The sequence below is a fragment of the Hipposideros armiger genome, unplaced genomic scaffold (assembly GCF_001890085.2).
Source record: "Hipposideros armiger isolate ML-2016 unplaced genomic scaffold, ASM189008v1 scaffold_126, whole genome shotgun sequence".
Classification (NCBI taxonomy): Eukaryota; Metazoa; Chordata; class Mammalia; order Chiroptera; family Hipposideridae; genus Hipposideros; species Hipposideros armiger.
This window is the reverse complement of record NW_017731476.1, coordinates 2,108,598-2,123,220: the sequence shown is the minus strand read 5'-3', so window position 1 is coordinate 2,123,220 and position 14,623 is coordinate 2,108,598. Positions and strand designations below refer to the sequence as shown.

The 14,623-nt window shown below is 60.5% G+C and overlaps 3 protein-coding genes across 8 annotated transcripts in view; all 3 read left to right on the top strand.

Annotated features, from left to right (window-relative positions):
- Nucleotides 1–6,928, top strand: part of FBXL16 (F-box and leucine rich repeat protein 16) — a 12,024-nt gene extending 5,096 nt beyond the window's left edge. For 2 of the 5 annotated variants that reach the window (XM_019648561.1, XM_019648563.1), the window contains exons 2-6: nt 2,088–2,746; nt 3,481–3,989; nt 4,282–4,366; nt 4,713–4,776; nt 5,026–6,928. In XM_019648561.1, coding sequence (XP_019504106.1) covers nt 2,102–2,746; nt 3,481–3,989; nt 4,282–4,366; nt 4,713–4,776; nt 5,026–5,174 — 1,452 coding nt within the window. In that variant the 5' untranslated portion in view covers nt 2,088–2,101 and the 3' untranslated portion in view covers nt 5,175–6,928. Of the gene's footprint in view, nt 1–1,714; nt 1,801–2,042; nt 2,747–3,480; nt 3,990–4,281; nt 4,367–4,627; nt 4,777–5,025 lie in introns of those variants that run through there. The other 3 variants (XM_019648564.1, XM_019648562.1, XM_019648566.1) reach the window with 3 other exon arrangements.
- Nucleotides 3–12,729, top strand: WDR24 (WD repeat domain 24). The gene is made up of 9 exons (XM_019648553.1): nt 3–88; nt 7,820–8,583; nt 9,709–9,886; nt 10,036–10,708; nt 11,244–11,362; nt 11,445–11,566; nt 11,661–11,765; nt 11,837–12,174; nt 12,310–12,729. Exons 2-9 carry the CDS (start codon nt 8,103–8,105, stop codon nt 12,661–12,663), a joined length of 2,370 nt encoding a protein of 789 aa, XP_019504098.1. The 5' UTR covers nt 3–88; nt 7,820–8,102; the 3' UTR covers nt 12,664–12,729.
- JMJD8 (jumonji domain containing 8) lies at nt 12,703–14,595 on the top strand. 2 transcript variants are annotated; one of them, XM_019648578.1, is made up of 9 exons: nt 12,881–13,070; nt 13,145–13,240; nt 13,459–13,507; nt 13,584–13,680; nt 13,766–13,834; nt 13,925–14,044; nt 14,137–14,204; nt 14,283–14,417; nt 14,496–14,595. In XM_019648578.1, the coding sequence occupies exons 1-9, from the start codon at nt 12,982–12,984 to the stop codon at nt 14,574–14,576; spliced, it is 804 nt and encodes a 267-aa protein (XP_019504123.1). In that variant the 5' UTR covers nt 12,881–12,981; the 3' UTR covers nt 14,577–14,595. The 2 variants fall into 2 exon arrangements, with proteins under 2 accessions (XP_019504122.1, XP_019504123.1); XM_019648577.1 differs by having other exon boundaries at nt 12,703–13,161.
- Nucleotides 14,596–14,623: the final 28 nt, after the last annotated feature.

Genomic DNA, 14,623 nt, shown 5'->3' with positions numbered 1-14,623 from the left:
TGCCGGGATTGACTGACAGAAGGTCCAGTGGCCGCCCAGATCTGACTGCTGGGGTGATGGGAAGGTGACCTGGGCTGCGACTGACCAGGTGGAGTTGGCCTGCGACCTGCACCGCCTGGAGGAGCTAGTGCTGGACAGGGGGGGGGGGGGGGGGAGCGCTGTCCATGGTACTGCGCGCCTAGCGCCTAGCCAGCCGCTCCAGGTTTGTGGGAAGCTGCGGAGGCCCGGTGGGCGCCGCGTCCTGAGCCGGAAAATCATGGTATCCTGCTCTGGGGACACACAAGATATTCAGGGCTGGGGCTGCCTGTCTGTACCCAGCAGCTCACAGGAGTGAGTTGTGGGGGCCAGTCGTGGGCTTCATCCTGTCCCTCCATGAGACACTGCTGGCCACTATGGTTCCCTCCTCCTGTACTGGTAAACCAACTCCTTGGAGCCTCAGGTTCCTAATTAACCTGAAAACAGGGATAACAGTAGTGGCCACCCCTTCCCCCCACCCAGAGCTGCTGTGAGGTTGAAATCCATGATTATCCCAGTGGGCAATCGGCAGATGTTACGGATGTCTTATGTCAGCCTGTGTGAGGTCATGAGCTACCTGATCATGAGCTGCAGTGGGCGGGCAGCCAAGGTGTGGGAGCCTCCCCTGGGGAGGGAATGCCCAGAGTGGACTGCCAGCCTAGGGGCTCACTGCCAGGGCAGGAAGGCCTTTGGGCCAAAAGCTGGGTTGGCAGCCATGAGGGCTACATGACCTAGGTCTGTGCCCCCTCCCAAGACATGGAATGCTGGCAAGGGTTGTCCTGTCCAGGGCTTAGAAGCAATGGAGGCTGTGTGGTGCTAGAAAGAGCAGGGAAGGACTGCCCACTCACTTCCCCGTGGCTCCTGTCCCCTTGTACTTGGGCGGGCCGTGGGACTCAGAAGTAGCTGTCCAAGTGCTCATTGTGAGCCATGCACTATGCTTAGCCCTTTGCACGTGCTGTCCCATGGTGCGGGTGTTGTCACCTCCCAGGCTTCAAAGTGAGGAAAGTGAGGCTTGGAGAAGGGAAGGCCTTGCCCAGGCTACACAGCCAGGGTAGGGCCTGTTTTGAGTCCAGAGTGTGTGACCTGGAGCCTGTGTGGGTGAGCACCAAGTGTACAGCCTCCTCACTGAATGTCTGGTGTGGGGTGGGCAGATCTGAAATGTTGAGCAGAGGGTGGCACTGTAAGGGTCCCACTGCCCCTTCTCTCCAGGACCATCTGTGCCCAGTGCCCTCTGCCACCCATTCACAGCCTTGGAGGCCCGAGAAGGGGAGCCGGGCAGTCTCGGCCTAACCGTGGGGGGAGCGCCTTTCACTTAGCCTTCCATAGCCAGCTCAGGTCCAAGTCTTGGTTCTACCACTATGACCTCAGTCACACAATTCACACTGCCTCAGGCTTAGTTTCTTCATCTGGTCAATGGGTGTAGTCACCACAGTATCATCCACAGTGGGTAAGGTGGTGGATGAAAGAGACAGTTGTGTCCAGGACTCACTATGCTACCATCACGGTAAACACTGGGAAGACACCTGCCCTTTCTTTGGGTAGGTTCTGGGCCATGGAACCTACTGTAGAGTGCTGGCAGGAAGGCCTACTGAGCAAGCAGGGGGACCAGCATGTGCCCAGGTACTGGAACCACTCCAGAGGGCCATGCTGGCACCCCATAGTGGAGGGGCCAGAGACTGCTCCACATCCTCTTGCTCAGTTCCACAGCCCCTGCACAGCGGACACAGGCCTGGCAAGCACTGATGGTGGGCATCAGGGTAGCAACGGTAAAGGGAGCAGTCACAGGCGAGTGTCTCTCTCTCTCCACTTCTGTTCTCTCCTATATAAATTAGAAACCATAGTGTTGAAGAGCTCTGTGAGTGGGTGCAGGTTGAGCTCAGTGCCTACACTAGGTGCTCAGGGATCAGCCCTGTCCTCCTGTTGCTGCTCAGTCAGGGAGGGAGGCTTGCACCCAGAGCCTTTCTGGAAGTGCTGTGGGAGGGGAAGCCCAGGGACAGGAAAGGGCCCAGCTCTGCCCCGCCTTCCAGGAGAGAACATGGAACTCACTCCCCACTCCGGGCGTCTGTCTGCAGAGTGAACGAGGAAGATGTCCAGCCCTGGAGTCAACGGCGACCCCAAGCCTCCATGCTTGCCTCGAAATGGCCTGGTGAAGCTGCCGGGCCAGCCCAACGGCCTGGGCACAGCCAGTATTACCAAGGGCACGCCAGCTGCCAAGAACCGCCCCTGCCAGCCGCTGCCCCCACCCACCCTCCCACCATCCAGCCTGGCTACCCCGATGCCTCGGGCTGCTCTGGCCGGGGGCCTGTGCCCCCCGGCAGGGCTCCCCCTTGGTGGACCAGCCTCAGCCCCAGTGCCTGGGCCCCCAGTGGAGCGGCCGCCGCTGGCCACAGATGAAAAGATCCTCAATGGCCTCTTCTGGTACTTCTCAGCCTGCGAGAAGTGTGTGCTGGCCCAGGTGTGCAAGGCCTGGAGGCGTGTGCTCTACCAGCCCAAGTTCTGGGTGGGCCTCACACCTGTGCTGCACGCCAAGGAGCTCTACAACGTGCTGCCAGGTGGCGAGAAGGAGTTCGTGAACCTGCAGGGCTTTGCTGCACGTGGCTTTGAGGGCTTCTGCCTGGTTGGTGTCTCCGACCTGGACATATGTGAGTTCATTGACAACTACGCCCTCTCCAAGAAGGGTGTCAAGGCCATGAGCCTCAAGCGCTCCACCATCACTGACGCCGGCTTGGAGGTGTGTCTCACTGCAGGCTCAGAAGGGACAGGGATGAGGGGCAGGGCCAGGCAGCAGCAACAAGCAGGTGCAAGGGGTGGGGGAGGTGGGGAGTGGCCCCTGGAGGAAGCTGGGGGGCGCGCAAGGAGCAATATAGCTGAGGTCTGTGCCAGTGCCCTGAGGGGCGATGTGGCTGGGGGGGGGGAGCAGAACTGGCTACATAATTTGTTTAGAGATGATTAAGAATTTCAAGACAACAAAGCGGTTCATTAAGTGTGGGGCTCTCCTGAGCATGGGCCCTGCATGCCAGTGAAGCTGGCCTTGGATGGAGAGGATACTGGAGGAGGTGGAGGTGGCAGGGGCAAAGGTCAGAGGAGCAGCTGTGCAGGCAGCCTCTTCCCTAGGACCTGGGCTCTAATCAAATCATCTGCACCAGCTGCTCCAGGCACCTGCTTGGGCCAGGCCCTGGCCTTTCAGTTCCTCTGTGCTGTGCCTCCTCTTTCAGAATGTAGTTGAAGCATAACAGACACACTGTAAAGAACAGTTGTCTAAGACTGCAGTTCAATGTGTTTACACTCATCTACACTCTGGAGAACACAGCTTCCTGCCACTCCATGGGCTCTTTCTGCCCCATCTCCTACCCTCCTCACCACAACCTGCAGGGAGGGGCACACCCAGGGAACCCATGTAGGCTTTCACAGTGGCCTTGGCAGTGGTGAGGTCTGGCCTCCTAACCCCGAACGTGCCACCAACAGGTAATGCTGGAGCAGATGCAAGGCGTGGTGCGCCTTGAGCTGTCAGGCTGCAATGACTTCACGGAGGCAGGGCTGTGGTCCAGCCTGAGCGCACGCATCACCTCGCTGAGCGTGAGTGACTGCATCAACGTGGCAGACGACGCCATCGCGGCCATCTCGCAGCTGCTGCCCAACCTGGCAGAGCTGAGCTTGCAGGCCTACCATGTGACAGACACAGCGCTGGCCTACTTCACAGCGCGCCAGGGCCACAGCACACACACGCTGCGCCTGCTCTCCTGCTGGGAGATCACCAACCACGGCGTAGTCAACGTGGTACACAGCCTGCCCAACCTCACCGCGCTCAGTCTTTCTGGCTGCTCTAAAGTCACTGATGACGGCGTGGAGCTTGTGGCGGAGAACCTGCGCAAGCTCCGCAGCCTCGACCTCTCCTGGTGCCCGCGCATCACTGACATGGCGCTGGAGTATGTGGCCTGCGACCTGCACCGCCTGGAGGAGCTAGTGCTGGACAGGTGTGTGCATCCCCCAACCCCAGGCCGTGCAGGGCAGGACCAGACGAGGCTGGCTGGACCTTTCAAGCAGGGAGCCTAGGCTAGTGGACAGGCCTGTAGGTAGAGTGGGGCTGCAGCGTGGGTGGGGAGCGGTTTGAGGGGCAGGGCCCTCAAAACACAGGTCTAGTGTGGGTGAGGCTGAGCTATGGAAAAGAAGGAGCTATTATGAGTGGGGAAAGGAGGAAGGGGTCGGAGCTGAGGGGCAGGGCGAGGTTTTTTGAAGTTGGGCACCCCCTCTCTGTTGCAACCACAGGTGTGTACGCATCACGGACACTGGCCTCAGCTATTTGTCCACCATGTCGTCCCTACGCAGCCTCTACCTGCGATGGTGCTGCCAGGTATCGAGCCTCGGAGACTGGGGAGTTGTCAGGGGAGGTGGAGGGAGGGCGCGGGGAAAGATCCCACCCAGACAGTCCTCTGACCTGCTCCCGGCCCACTCAGATCCTCTAAGGAAGTCTGGGATCCTTCCACACCTAGCGGCTGACCTAAGCGGAGCGCGCGTTGTCCTAGCGCCCTCACCCTGGCACTCCCCAACTACCTTCTGGCTCCGTGGGGAGCTCAGAAACCCCTGTTTTGAACCCCGCTCCCTGCCCCTCCAGCAGCTCAAGGCCTGCGGCCTGACCCAAGGAGTGGGGCTCCAACAGGGGAGCGGAAATAGTTAACTCGCCCCGCCCTCCCGCCCAGGTGCAGGACTTCGGGCTGAAGCACCTCCTGGCCATGAGGAGTTTGCGTCTCCTGTCTCTAGCAGGTGAGACTCTCTGCCGCCCTCCTTGACAGTGACCACCCCTCCACACACACCTAGTCCAACTCCACCAGCCCTGAAGGGTCCATTGTGCGGATTCATACCTGGGGCTAACTCGCTGTGTTCCTTGTCCAAGTCAGAGGAGGCTCTAGCCCGGCCCGGCCCAGCCAATCCTCTGCTTTCCCCGCCCTCACGGCCCCTGCCCCCTCCTCGAGCTGGGCCACGCTCACTCAGCCGCCGCCTTGCTCCCCGCAGGCTGTCCGCTGCTGACCACCACGGGACTGTCGGGACTGGTGCAGCTGCAGGAGCTGGAGGAGCTGGAGCTGACCAACTGCCCCGGAGCCACCCCCGAGCTCTTCAAGTACTTCTCGCAGCATCTGCCCCGTTGCCTCGTCATCGAGTAGCGCGTGGGATCCTCGCCCCCGTCGCAGGAATCCGCCACGCTCTGGGCGGAGACACGGGGGCGCCGCTGAATCCCCTTTCCCAGCCCTGCCCTCACGGGAGCCCCAACACCTAGCGCGGGAGGCGGGACAAACCGAGGGAAAGCCTCGCCCCGCGCCCCACGGTCCCTCCCTTCTCCTGGCCCCGCCTAGGCAGGGAGGGGCGTCGGGCGGGACCAGCCCTACGCACGCACGCACGCACACTCGGGGATTTGTGCATGCCCCTCGTGCCCGCCCTGCACGCCCGCCCTCCACCACGCCGCAGCCGCCTCCATCTTTTGCCCGCCCGCAGGGGGTGGGGGAACCAGGTCCGGTCCTGGGGGGCATTTTAAGCTCGCCAGTTGGCCGCCGCCCTTACCGACTTCCCCGCCACACCCTGTTCTGTCTCCGGGCTGTCCCCCAATCCCGGGCAGGGCCCTGGGGGATTGAGGGGGACTGGGTCCCCCAGAACACAGGGACCCAGAAGAGCCCCATGGGCTGTCCGCATCTTCCACCGACCGCATCGCGCCTGGAGCCCTCCGAGGGTTGCGAAGGGAAACAGGCCGCCGACAAAGCCATGGCCCGCTGAGGAGCCCAAGTTCCACCCGCCCTTACCCCACCTCATGCCAGCCTGACCCAAGCGACCTCCCGTTTTCATTGCCACTGTGTGAGGCAGTCCCCTGTTCACCCCACCCCCACCCGCAGGCCTACAAGTCCTTGGGCCCTGGGCCAAGCTGGGGCAGAATTGGGTTGGGAGAGGGGCAGAATGGATGACAGTGACCTTGGCATAATCAACATTAGCCCAGCCCACTCAACCCAGAGGTGGTACAGCTACCTTGGGAGCAGTCTTGGGTGGAACCTACAGTGCAGCCCCTGTAGCCTGCTGGGCCCAGGCCCCTCAGTGCTACACTTCACACTGGGCAGGTTTCCATCAGGTGGAAGCTGGAAAACTGGGCCCCACCCAAGGCTTGGTCAACATCAGCAAGCAACTCCGTTCTTCCAGTGGCCAGCACATCCTCAGCACCGAAGAGGGAGGGCTCCTTTCTAGCTGCCCCCGACCCCTCCCCAGCTTCCCAAACCTCTGCTTGCCCAAATGGGCTCTGACCGTGTTCTGTCCAATCCCAAGACATTTGGAAGTCCTAGGGGGATGCTGGCACATCTTGGCAATTGCTGAGGAGGGGGCTGGGACCCCTTTCCATCCCAACCTTGAACCCCAGGAGATATAGCACCCCACACCTAATCTTGGGACACCCCTGCCCCCATCTGGTTGGAAGAGAGTAACCAGTTTCTAGAGAGCCAGAGAGTGAGAGAATGCGAGAGAGGGAGAGAGAGAGAGAGCGCGAGCGAGAGATGCTATTGAAGCAGAGAAACAGTTCAACGGCCCAAAGATCTCTCTGTCCCTGGAGTGCTGGAAGGAGGCTCCTGGGTTGAGGTGGTCAGGAGCCGGTTTTTTCAGCCCTTTCTCCCCACAGTTCCTTAGTGGGGAGGGGGCAGCTGTCCATTTGTCCAAAGTATTAATGCAACTGAAGCTGTGATATTTCCAACGACTGTAGGAGGAAAATTTAAGGGGAGAGAGGAAAACAAAACCAACCAACCCCTAAAGTCATTTTCTTACTGTACATAACGACCTCATTCTCCTGTATATGCGGAAGATATAACCTTATATTTGGTAAGTGTTTCTTGTGCTATTTTATCACGTGACCTGTTTATAAAAATATATATTAAAAAAGTTGTAAAAACACGTGTAATTGTTGTTTTTAGGTCATCAGACCGTGGCGGGGGGGAAAGGTATATCTGCCCTGAGGAGCTGGAAGGGATGGAAGCAGCGGTGGCTGGAGGTGCGCGGGGAGAGGCAGAGGCCAGGAGTTTGAGATTTATTCACTGCGGGGTGGGGAGCGATGAGGCGCCTTAGTCCGAAGAGTACCTGGCTGCTGTGCAGACCACGGGGAACGAGGAAAACCTGTTTCTGGTGTCTAGAAGAGAGTGAGGAAAGAGGTAAGACGATTGGAGGGATTCGGTACCCGTTTAGAGATGCATAGACATGCTGACGGACTTTGGGGGAAAGATGAGCACTAGTATTAAAATATCGAGACAAAAGAGAACAAGCAACGAGGCGGAACCGAGGGAGCCCCTCTACCTCAGTCTTGGCTCAGAACTCCACCTCCGCCCGCGCAGCTCCGTTATCCGGAACTTTCGGCGAGAAGCTGACAAGAACACGATCGCTTCCGGCGACGGGCGGGAAAGAAACGGACTGCTTCCGGCGCGGAGGTTCCGGCCCGCCCCGGCCGGTCAATTTTGCTAAATGGTTCGGGTGCTCGCGAAGGAAGAGGCTTCTTCGGTTCCTCTGGCTCTGTTCCCGCTGCCTCCGCAACCTCCGCGCCGCCTGTGTCTCCTGCCTCGCGTCCCTCCAGACCCCTCAGGTTCCTTAAACAGCTCGGTCCTTGAAGTCCCTCCGTGTCCCCTGCGCCCCCCTAGCCCTTCTGGCCCATCCCCGGAGGCCCCAGGGCCGACTGTGTGGGTGGTGGTAACCACCTCGCTTCCTTGCCGGGATTGACTGACAGAAGGTCCAGTGGCCGCCCAGATCTGACTGCTGGGGTGATGGGAAGGTGACCTGGGCTGCGACTGACCAGGTGGAGTCTTCCCCAGAAGTGAGACATTGATGGGACTGACCATCCCCAGGGCAGCTACAGCCCCTTCTGACTGCCCAGCCAGGGTAATGGAACTTGCTGATCAGACTGATTAATGGTGGACTGCCCCAGACTGGCTCACCAAGACTGAGGAGTCCACGCCTAACCAGTTTTGGGGGATCCAGCCAGGGTGAAGGGTCTGAGCTGACAGCATCCCCTCTGCCCCCCACCATCTGACAAGGCCAGCCAACTTCACTGACCTCTTGTCCCCACCACTGGTGCAGCCATGGAGAAGATGTCTCGCGTGACCACAGCTTTGGGTGGCAGTGCGCTGACGGGCCACACCATGCACTGCCACCTGGATGCACCCGCCAATGCCATCAGTGTGTGCCGAGATGCGGCCCAGGTGGTCGTGGCGGGCCGTAGCATCTTCAAGATCTATGCCATCGAGGAGGAACAGTTTGTGGAGAAGCTGAACCTGCGTGTGGGCCGCAAGCCCTCGCTAAACCTGAGCTGTGCTGATGTTGTCTGGCATCAGATGGACGAGAACCTACTGGCCACCGCAGCCACCAATGGTGTGGTGGTCACGTGGAACCTGGGTCGGCCATCCCGCAACAAGCAGGACCAGCTGTTCACAGAGCATAAGCGCACAGTGAACAAAGTCTGCTTCCACCCCTCTGAGGCCCATGTGCTGCTCAGTGGCTCCCAGGATGGCTTCATGAAGTGCTTCGACCTCCGCAAGAAGGACTCTGTCAGCACCTTCTCAGGTGAGGCCCTCACAGGCAGGTTGGGCAGGTGTGTGTCTTTGCAGGCAGCTGGCTTGTCCAGGAAGGTTGAGAAATTGTGCCTCAAAGGCCCTCAGATATGTTCCCAAGGGCTTCCTGAAGGAGGGGCCAGCTGAGCAGGCACTGGAAGAGCAGGTGGGGGTCAGCAGGTAAGGGACAGGGGCAGGCCTGGACGAGATGTGAGGGGTACTCGGAGTGGGGCAGCAGGAGTCAAGGCTGGGTATGAGATGAGGGAGAGGGCCGAGCCTGTGGAGGCCCACAGCCAACCTGAGTAGTTGAGCAGAGGGTTGTCTCACTGCCTCATCTTCTTTGCCTCAGATCTCCAGGTTGCCTCATTGCAAGAAGTCCACCAGGACCTCCAGGGTCCTCAGTCCAGGGATGCAGAGAAAGTGGGGTTCACTTCTTGGTTGCCCTACAATTCTTTTCCCAGTAGGCCCAGCTCCCTGACAGTGACCTTGTGCCAGCCCTCCCTTGTCCACTTCAATGAAACCAACTGAAAACAGGGTAGAGCCCTCAGAGGTCTTAGAGAATTGGGGGACCTCTTAGGACAGACCCTGAGCTACCTGTGCTGGGAGAAAGCTGGACCTGCCCTCGGAGGCTTTTGGTGGGACAGTTTATGGGGGCGGACATGGACCCTCAAGGCATCCAGTCCTCTGGGGTTGACCCAGAGCTCCAGCTCAAGGTAAAGGGACTGGACTGGGTGGAGGCTGAGGCACCCTCATCCATACTTCCTTGGGCCTCCCTTGGGGGCCTCAGGACTGCCCTCCTCCCACCAGGAGAATGTGGTCCAGTGAGGCTCCTGTTTGCCCAATGCTCTGATACCCAGTCCTGAAGCTGGGATACAGCTTTGTGCAGGGATTGGCATCAGACAAAGAATCCAGTGAAAATTGAGGTCCAGGAGTTTGTATCAGAAACCACCCCAGTGGCTGGTGTCCTGCTGCCTAGCCCAGGCTGCTGTGTCCTCTCCTCGCCCCGTCCACCCTAGGCAGGCCTTGCGGGGGAGGTACACAGCCACTCGAAGGGCTCTAGTCTTGGCCACTCTCCCTTCTGGAGCCCCCTCTGGGCTGCCCCCCTCATCTTCTCCCTCCATTGACATCCTGCCCACAGGCCAGTCTGAGAGTGTGCGGGATGTCCAGTTCAGCATCCGGGACTATTTCACCTTTGCCTCCACCTTTGAGAATGGCAACGTGCAGCTCTGGGACATTCGGCGGCCTGACCGCTGTGAGAGGATGTTCACAGCCCACAATGGGCCAGTCTTCTGCTGCGACTGGCACCCCGAGGACAGGTGTGGGGTGGAGTAGTTGCAGGGGCACTGGGGCAGGATGGGTGGGCTCATGGAAGGGCTCTCTCATTGCCTCAATTCCTGTGAGACAGAGAATGGGGAGCCCTCCCATCCCCAGAGAGGAAACTGAGGACTTCATGGGCCTTCCGTAGGGGCTGGCTGGCCACAGGTGGGCGTGACAAGATGGTGAAGGTCTGGGACATGACCACGCACCGCGCCAAGGAGGTGCACTGTGTGCAAACCATTGCCTCAGTGGCCAGAGTCAAGTGGCGGCCTGAGTGCCGCCACCACCTGGCCACATGTTCCATGATGGTGGACCACAACATCTACGTGTGGGACGTGCGCAGGCCCTTTGTGCCTGCAGCCATGTTTGAGGAGCATCGTGACGTCACAACAGGCATTGCCTGGCGCCATCCGCACGACCCCTCCTTCCTGCTCTCTGGCTCCAAGGACAGCACGCTGTGCCAGCACCTGTTCCGTGATGCCAGCCAGCCTGTTGAGCGTGCCAACCCCGAGGGCCTCTGCTATGGGCTCTTTGGGGACCTGGCCTTTGCTGCCAAGGAGAGCCTAGTGGCCACCGACTCAGGGCGCAAGCCCTTCGCTGGTGATCGGCGCCACCCCATCTTCTTCAAGCGCAAGCTGGACCCTGCTGAGCCCTTCGCAGGGCTCGCCTCCAGCGCCCTCAGCATCTTTGAGATGGAGCCTGGCAGTGGCAGCATGAGCTGGTTTGTTGACACGGCTGAGCGTTATGCTCTAGCTGGCCGGCCACTGGCTGAGCTCTGTGACCACAATGCAAAAGTGGCTCGGGAGCTCGGTCGAAACCAGGTAGGTGGGGCTAGGCTGAGGGGGCCCTAGGGGCCATGATCTTGGGGCAGGGGGCTCCAACAACTGTTGCCCCCAGATCCTGCTGTAAGTCAATGCTCAGCTTGGCCACTGCCACCACCAGCCTTTACCCACTCCAATAACGAGGGTCCTCAGGGTCCCAAAGCAGGGCAAACACCAGTGCCATCTGGGGCGTCATGGGGCTTAAGCCCCCTCTGGCTCATTCTTGCTTTCAGACTTCCTCAGGCATCTGGCCCTGCAGAGGTCCATACTGCCTCTCTCATCACCTCCCTGGGACCCCAGACTCATTTCCACATTGGCTGCCTCCTACATCTGCTTCCTTCTGTGCCCTGCAGGATGAGATTTTTGTCTTGCCCATGGGACTTGGTTTCCTTATCTGGGGTGGGCCAGGACATTGGTTCCCTGGGGCAGTTGAACGCTGAGGGTCTGTGGTTCCATCCAGGCAAGGTGGGGGGCGCTGCATGAGACACCAGGGACCCAGAACCCCTGTGAGTGACCAGTGACCGTCCCCCCCCAGGTGGCACAGACATGGACCATGCTACGGATCATCTACTGCAGCCCTGGCTTAGTGCCCACTACCAACCTCAACCACAGCGTGGGCAAGGGCAGCTCCTGTGGCCTGCCACTCATGAACAGGTAAACCCCTAGTGGTGGCACTCTCCAGAGGGTAGGACTGACTACTGGAGCCCACCCACCCATAGGCCCTCCCTGCCCCCAGTTTCAACCTGAAGGATATGTCCCAAGGACTGGGCAGTGAGACCCGGCTGGACCGCAGCAAGGGTGACACACGGAGCGACACAGTGCTGCTCGACTCCTCAGCCACACTCATCACCAATGAGGGTAGGTGGGAGGGGAGCATAGGGCATTGTGTGGGGCTGGGGCATCCCAGAGCAAGCCAACGGTGGGAATCTCTCCCTTCATCCCTCGTGGGCAGATAATGAGGAGACTGAGGGCAGTGATGTGCCTGCCGACTACCTGCTGGGCGACGTGGAGGGCGAGGAAGATGAGTTGTACCTGCTGGATCCAGAACATGCACACAGTGAGTGAGGGTTGGGAGGGGCAGAGGTGGGAGGCGGGCCCAGAGGCTCAGACCCTGTCTCTGCCTTGCAGCTGAGGATCCTGAGTATGTGCTGCCCCAGGAGGCCTTTCCACTGCGCCACGAGATTGTGGACACGCCACCAGGCCCTGAGCACCTGCAGGACAAGGCTGACTCGCCCCACGTGAGCGGCAGCGAGGCAGATGCGGCCTCCCTGGCCCCTGTGGACTCCTTCTCGCTCATCTCTGTCTCACATGCACTCTATGACAGCCGCCTGCCGCCGGACTTCTTCAGTGCCCTGGTGTGTGACATGCTGCGCTTCTATGCCGAGCAGGGCGACGTCCAGATGGCTGTGTCCGTGCTCATCGTGCTGGGTGAACGTGTGCGCAAGGACATTGACGAACAGACCCAGGTGGGTGACTAGGCCTGGGGGAAGGCATCCCTGCACACCCCACCTGCACCTGCACCCAGCATGCTGGGGTGAAACCCCTGTGTGCCACAACTCTGGCCTCCCACTTCCCTCCCTCACCCCTTTTTGCACCACCAGGAGCACTGGTACACGTCCTACATCGACCTGCTGCAGCGCTTCTGCCTCTGGAACGTGTCCAACCAGGTGGTTAAGCTCAGCACCAGCCGTGCCATCAGCTGCCTCAATCAGGCCTCCACCACCCTGCATGTCAACTGCAGCCATTGCAAGCGGCCCATGAGCAGCCGTGGCTGGGTCTGCGACAGGTGCCACCGCTGCGCCAGCATGTGTGCAGTCTGCCACCACGTGGTCAAAGGTCTGTTCGTGTGGTGCCAGGGCTGCAGTCACGGGGGTCACCTGCAACACATCATGAAGTGGCTGGAAGGCAGCTCCCACTGCCCCGCCGGCTGCGGCCACTTATGCGAGTACTCCTGACCCGTCTGCCCGAGGCAGGAGGGGGCCTGGGTTTGTGAACCAAATAAAGCGGGAGCCACAGTCTGAGGCTGCCTGTTACCGGGTCCGTCGCGCCGCTGGCTTCCCTGTTCTTGCGACCGGGCGACTCTAGTGGGCGGGTGGCAATGTCGCCATGGGAGCTGGCAGAAGTTACAAGCAGCTCTCTGCCTTTGCTTTGCTATCCGGAAATGCCGCCCCTTCCGGGGCGGGCCAAAGGAGGCCGCTTCCGGGAGCCGTCCGGGTGCCCGGGCCGTTGCCACGACGACGGAGCTCCGGGGTTTGCCTCGCGGCGGCGGACTCATGGAGACAGGGGCGCGGCCGCTCCTGCTGCTCCTGTTCTGGATGCTGGCAGCTCCAGCTCGGCCCGGCTTGGAGGGCGACGGAGGGTGGTGAGCGGCGCCGGGTGGCTGGAGCGGGGCCGCGCTTCCGGGCGGCCCGAAACGCTGACAGACTATACCTGCAGGCAGCGGCGCGGGCCCGGTACGTCAGCGGCAGTGGCGGAGGAGCGCTGCACGGTGGAGCGTAGGTCCGACCTCACCTACGCCGAGTTCATCCAGCAGTACGTGCGCCCTCCCGTACTGGCTACACCTCCCACACCCGAAAACCCATCCAGGAGCTCTGTCAACGTGGATCGATGCTGTCACGCTTTTGTTTGCCGGCCGTGCGCGCCTAGGCCTCCCAAGGCCGCCTCCCCGAGACCTGGAGCGAACGCGTGTGGGCGGGGCCCAAGGGAGGCGAGGGTCAGACACCCGACCGTGCCTCTGCCTTTCCTTTCAGCTATGCCTTCTCCAGACCCGTCATCCTGCAGGGGCTCACGGACAACTCGGTGAGTGTTCGCGCTCCTCCTAGCGCTCTCTCACGCGAGCTGGGCTGAGCCCTTAAATCCTCTACCTCCCACGCAGAGGTTCCGGGCTCTGTGCTCCCGCGAAAGGCTGCTGGCCTCGTTTGGGGACAACGTAGTACGGCTGAGTACTGCTAACACCTACTCCTACCAGAAAGGTGAGCTGCCCCACTTCACAGCCCAGCCTGCTTGCCAGCATCCCGCAGGCACCACCACCCAGCCCTGACTGGCCCCTTTCCGCAGTGGACATTCCCTTCCAGGAGTACGTGGAACAGCTGCTGCACCCCCAGGACCCCACCTCCCTGGGCAATGGTGAGCCAGGCCTGGGTGGCAATGGGGTGGGGGGTCGGGGAGTACCTAGGTACCAGGATCCCTGCGCCCTCCTGTGTTCTCTGCTGGCAGACACCCTGTATTTCTTTGGAGACAACAACTTCACTGAATGGGCATCACTTTTTCGGCACTACTCCCCACCCACATTTGGTCTGCTGGGTACCACTCCTGCGTACAGCTTTGGGATTGCAGGTGGGTGTCACACAAGACCAGGAGATTTGGAGGGGTGGAGTGGGGAGCGCAAATTGGGTTTGGTAACCAGCTACTCATAACTGACCCCACAGGAGCTGGCACTGGGGTGCCCTTCCACTGGCACGGGCCTGGGTTCTCAGAGGTGATCTACGGCCGCAAGGTAAGCACAAGGCCGTGGCTAAGACTTGGGGCTTGTTGACCACACCACCAAGAGTGACCTAGCTTCTCCTGCCCCCAGCGCTGGTTCCTGTATCCCCCTGAGAAGACACCCAAGTTTCATCCCAACAAGACCACACTGTCCTGGCTCCGGGACATGTACCCAGCCCTGACGCCATCTGCACAGCCCCTGGAGTGCACTATCCAGCCTGGTGAGGTCAGTGGCTGGTAAGAGGGGGCGGGGCTGGGCTGGGCCAATGGCCCTCAACTAATCCCTGTGCCCTACCCCATCCAGGTGCTATATTTCCCTGACCGATGGTGGCATGCCACACTCAACCTCGACACCAGTGTTTTCATCTCTACTTTCCTCAGCTAGCCAGAGCAGGCAGCTGGCAAACCCCATCACACACCAGCACACACCCC

Bases quoted from the DNA above. Each gene is read 5' to 3' on its own strand.
- WDR24 (XM_019648553.1), top strand. From the start codon at position 8,103: ATGGAGAAGATGTCTCGCGTGACCACAGCTTTGGGTGGCAGTGCGCTG. The intron at 8,584-9,708 runs GTGAGGCCCTCA...TCCTGCCCACAG, and splicing joins CTCTGTCAGCACCTTCTCAG to GCCAGTCTGAGAGTGTGCGG. The intron at 9,887-10,035 runs GTGTGGGGTGGA...GGCCTTCCGTAG, and splicing joins GACTGGCACCCCGAGGACAG to GGGCTGGCTGGCCACAGGTG.
- JMJD8 (XM_019648577.1), top strand. From the start codon at position 12,815: ATGGGAGCTGGCAGAAGTTACAAGCAGCTCTCTGCCTTTGCTTTGCTA. The intron at 13,681-13,765 runs GTGAGCTGCCCC...CCCTTTCCGCAG, and splicing joins CACCTACTCCTACCAGAAAG to TGGACATTCCCTTCCAGGAG. The intron at 14,205-14,282 runs GTAAGCACAAGG...TCCTGCCCCCAG, and splicing joins AGGTGATCTACGGCCGCAAG to CGCTGGTTCCTGTATCCCCC.